General features: G+C 46.0%; 1 protein-coding gene across 1 annotated transcript; it reads right to left on the reverse strand.

The window, feature by feature from the left end:
- Positions 1–2,528: 2,528 nt before the first annotated feature.
- Positions 2,529–3,608, reverse strand: LOC116887963 (mitochondrial glycine transporter-like). Its single transcript, XM_032889408.1, has one exon. The coding sequence runs from the start codon at positions 3,606–3,608 to the stop codon at positions 2,529–2,531; it is 1,080 nt and encodes a 359-aa protein (XP_032745299.1).
- Positions 3,609–5,137: the final 1,529 nt, after the last annotated feature.

Genomic DNA, 5,137 nt, shown 5'->3' on the forward strand with positions numbered 1-5,137 from the left:
AGACTCTGTCTAAAAAAGCACTCTACCACTGGCTAAATCCCCAACCCTTATTTGATTTTATACATCAATACCACATTATTGCATCATTTCCCTGCCCCTCCTCCTCCCACCATCCCATCTCTCTCTCTCTCTCTCTCTCTCTCTCTCTCTCTCTCTCTCTCTCTCTCACACACACACACACACACTCACTCCACACACTCACACATAAAACCTGAGTCCAATTAAGTGTTACCCTTATTAGCATGTGTTTAGGGCTGACATTTTAGGATTGGAGTTTCATCTCTCTAAAAGAAAACTTATTTTCCCTTCTTCTCCTTCAGCTTCCATTGACTGCCTGTGCTGGTTTAAGTGAAAATGGCCCTCATAAACTCATATATTTGAATGCTTGGTCCCTAGTGGAACTGTTTTGGAAGGATTAGGAGGCGTGGCCTTGTTGGAGGAGGTGTGGCCTTATTGGAGGATGCTTGTCACTGGGATGGGCTTTGAGGTTTTGAAAGCTCACACCAAACCCAGTCTTTCCAGTCTTTCCAGTCTCTCCAGTCTCTCCAGTTTCTTCAATTTCTCTTCTCCTTTCCCTCTCTCTCTCTCTCTCTCTCTCTCTCTCTCTCTCTCTCTCTCTCTTTCTCTCTCTCCCTCTGTGTGTCTGTCCGTCTGTCTTAGAATGTACAGCTCTCCGCTACTGATCAAGTAAGTACCACATCTCCTGTTTGCTTCTCACATGAGGATCATGGACTAGCCCTCTAAAGCTGTAAACAAGCCCCTAATTAAATGCTTTATTTTATGAGAGTTGCCTTGGCCACAATTTCTTTTCATAGCAGTAGAACAGGCACTAAGACACTGTTGGTTCCTCTTCATCTAGAGGTTGGTGTCGTGTGAAATTTTCTTCCATCTGTGTTGGTTGGTGTGAACTTTGCAGTTCTGGTGCATGAGGTCTTATTGAGAGTTCATGGGTATAAAATCCCTGTTGTTTCTAGAATAAGCTACCTAATATCAATTAAGTTGTCCCGATCCTAAGACTCTTAGACTCTTTCTGTCCCCTCTTCTGTGATTCTTCTCTTCCTCCTCCTCCTCTCCTTTGTAGATTTGGTCATTTCGTGGTGTTGCAAAGTTCCTGTATACTGTTTGTGGTTTTTTATTTTTAATGTATAATTTATTTATTTATTTATTTATTTATTTATTTATTTATTTATTTATTTATTTATTATATATGTGTACATTGTAGCTGTCTTCAGACACACCAGAAGAGGGCATCAGTTCTCATTACAGATTGTTGTGAACCACCATGTGGTTGCTGAGATTTGAACTCAGGACCTCTGGAAGAGCAGTCAGTGCTCTTAACCGCTGAGCTATCTCTCCAGCCCATATTTCAGGAAGACTATGTGTTTTTTAAAAATTGGTCAGGACTGGAGATGGCTCAGCAGTTAAAGCTGACTGTTCAAGGTCCTGAGGCAACCACATGACTGGCTTCATTTGTAATGAGATCTGATGCCCTCTTCTGTGTATCTGAAGACACAGCTACAATATATATACATAAAATAAATAATTAAATCTTTTAAAAAATTTACTGGGGTTGGGGATTTAGCTCAGTGGTAGAGTGCTTGCCTAGGAAGCGCAAGGCCCTGGGTTCGGTCCCCAGCTCCGCCGAAAAAAAGAACCAAAAAAAAAAAATTTGCTATATTCTTGATTGAGTGATTTAATTCCTCTACTTTATCTTCAAGTCCTGATATTCTTTCTTCTATTTGATGGATTCTACTGGCAAGGATTTCCTCTGAGTCTTATCATTGTGGTTTTAATTTTCAAATCAACTTTTTCAGCTTGAATTTTTTTTCCTTTTTCTTTTTTTTTTTGGAGCTGGGACGAACCCAGGGCCTTCAAGCTTGCTGGGCAGCTCTACCACTGAGCTAAAATCCCCTAACCCCCACTTGAATTTTTTTTTTCACCCCTGCTGAAGTTTTTTATTTAAAAGTATTACATCTGGGGTTGGGGATTTAGCTCAGTGGTAGAGCGCTTGCCTAGCAAGCGCAAGGCCCTGGGTTCGGTCCCCAGCTCCGAAAAAAAGAGGGAAAAAAAAGAATTACATCTGATTGTTCACTGGGTGTGGGCGGCAGTGCTCGTGAGGAAGTCAGAGGACAACTTGCAGCAATTCTCTCCTCCACCTCGTGGGTCCGGGAGCCGATGCAGGCTCTGTCAAGCACCTTTCCTTGCTGAGCCATCTCACTGGTCCACTGCAGCTCTCTTAGGTGCAGTCTTCCGTAACCTCAGACATGACAGGAGGCCCACACCTCTCTACTGTGGGATTCCTTCATTACCAACATTCTAAGTTGCCCTGTAATGTAGGCAGGTGGCTGAAACAGAGCGACCTAGCAGAGGCCTCCTCTCAAGTAGCCTTGTGGGGCAGCCAAGCCCCCAGTCCCGTGCGCAGCACTGATGGGGAGTGTGCACGGAGCCATGGGCTCTGACAGCTCCTCGCCTGTGGCTGCAGCCACCCATCCGCTCTCTCTTTGAATGCAGCACTTGTGCCTTGCTCTTCAGACCTTGCGTTCTTCACCTGACTCCAGGAGAGTGAGCTGCTGCAGCCATGCCAGGAACCAGCCAGGCAGCAGATCTTCCTTTCCAGCCCTCTCTCGTGAGGACTTGAGTCCCATCCTGGCCACCATCTCTTCATAGACAGTCCACGCCACGGCAGCCATCAGAGTTTTACGGAGGGCCCCGGGAACACTGCCATGAAAGAAGCCACGCAGCCCATGGGTGTTGAGAATGAGAGTGGCCACTCGGCCAATGCATTGACACTTCACTGGGGAGCGCTGCATATGGGTTTTGATTACGTCTGCAGGTTGAGTCACCAGTGAAACCAGAATGCCAGCATATATCCCACTGCTGACATTAACAAGGGGCATCAGAGCAGCATCCAGCTGGTCTGTACCATGGAGCACTGTGGCCCTGGTCTGGCTGTAAAGCATCAGGTAGAGCGCCGAGAAGGGGGCATCACGAAGCAGAGTTGCTGTCAGGCCTCTGAAGAGGCCACGGCGGCCCTCGCTACAGTAGATGCTCCGCAGGGCTGCACAGACGCTCTCGTAGCTGTAAGCCCCACTCTCGTAGCGTGTCTTGACCACTGTGATGGGTGACATGCAGACTCCTGCCATAGAGCGAGAGCCCATGCCTAGGATGACAGACTCCATGGCAGTGGGAGGATGGCCTCGCAAGAAATACTGCTTGGAAGAATACCGGGTGCCAAAGTAGATTCCAACGCTAGGGACACATCTCACAATGGAAGGAGACATCCCTTTCCAAAGGCCCAGAAGACTTTCTGTGCCAACCACCTTCAAGAACACAGCCAACATCCCAACACCCCTGGGCCCTACGTCTGAGGGCTGTAGAGTCTGCAGGTGGGTTTTGAGGAGGTCCAGAGGCTGGAAGAGGAGCGTGGAAAAGGTTCCGCTGATGGAGCCGCAGAGGAAAGCCTTAATCACTGGATGTAACATGAGCGTCTCCACTGTGTTCTCTACGTCCTGCGATGGTAGCAGCGCTGAGCGCGCCTTCTTGATCAAGGGAGACGCGAACCCGGCCCGGGCGACCGAGAGGCTCCGGGGCTCCGTGCTCACACCCATCCCTCCCCACCCTGCCGCCCTGCCCGGCCGCCCTGCCGCCCTGCCGCCCGCCGCCTGGCCTCAGGTCTCAGTACCTGAGACAAGCCGCTCTGTTTCCAGGTCAGCTTGAATTTCGTCAGAATTTCTATCTCTTTATTGAGCCAGTACCAAATCCTGTGTTGGTTTTGGAATTCAATTCAGATATTTGTGTTTTTGTTTTTTTTTTTTTTTTAAAATTATTTATTTTATTTGTATGTATATGAGTGTTTGCCTGCTGCATTTGTGCCTGGTGCTGTGGAAGTCAGAGGAGGTATTAGATTCCCTCTAACCAAAGTTACAAATGGTTGTGAGCTACCGTGTGGGTGCTGGGAACTGAATCCAGGTCATTTCCAAGAGCAACAAGTATTCTTTTGTTTGTTTGTTTTTCAAGACAGGGTTTCTCCGTGTACCCCTGGCTGTTCTGAAACTCATTTTGTAGACCAGGGTGGCCTCAAACTCAGAGAAATCTACCTGTCTCTGCCTTGAAAGTGCTGGGATTAATGGTTTACCTCACCACTGCTTGGCAAGCAACAAGTATTCTTTTTTTTTTTTTTAATGTGGTAGGCAGTTTATTCAATATTTGCACATGTATTACAAAGTTGGATCAGAGATATATCAGTGAAACTAGATATATGTATTCTTGGCATGGCACACTGCACTTGAATGTGGTTATACATAAAGCTTTTTTTTTTAATTTATTTTTTTTCTTTATTAACTTGAGTATTTCTTATTTACATTTAGATTGTTATTCCCTTTCCTGGTTTCCGAGCAAAAATCCCCTAACCCCTCTCCCACCCCTTCCCTATCTTCCCCATCCTCCCCCCTTACCGCCCTCCCCCCCCGCAATCACGATCACTGTTGGTTCAGTCTTGGCAGGACCCAGGGCTTCCCCTTCCACTGGTGATCTTACTAGGCTATTCATTGCTACCTGTGAGGTTGGAGCCCAGGGTCAGTCCATGTATAGTCTTTGGGTAGTGGCTTAGTCCCTGGAAGCTCTGGTTGGTTAGCATTGTAGCAGCAAGTATTAATCACTGAGTGATCTCTCCAGTCTCTTAGTGTTTTCTTAAACTTTAATTTGGATATTATTTCCATTGTCTTTAAGTTCATTTCGATGTTTGCTTGTAGTCTCTTTGAATTCCTTAAATTCTTTGTTCTTCTTAAATTCTGTATTTTGAGGTTCATCTAGGTAATTCCTACTGGATAACATTTCTATAGGACTGTTGGTCTTTTGGAGGGGCATACTTTCTTGGTCTTTCATATTGTTCGGGTTTTGAATTGAGTCCTGGCATGTGGATTTATTTTGTTATTTGTGTGTCTGCTATGAGATTCAAGGTATGCTATATTGATCAGAAGTTTACTTTTGTTTCTGCTGTTGCCCAAACTTGGTTGATTTCAGGTCAGGTTGGAGGAGTAAGCAGGTCAAACCTTCAGACTCAGTGTGATTAGTGATTGTAAATCAGTGAAAAATTGCGTGATGAGGGAATCCTAGGGGTGGGATGGAATTGGTTGGC

The sequence above is a fragment of the Rattus rattus genome, chromosome X (genome assembly GCF_011064425.1).
Source record: "Rattus rattus isolate New Zealand chromosome X, Rrattus_CSIRO_v1, whole genome shotgun sequence".
Classification (NCBI taxonomy): Eukaryota; Metazoa; Chordata; class Mammalia; order Rodentia; family Muridae; genus Rattus; species Rattus rattus.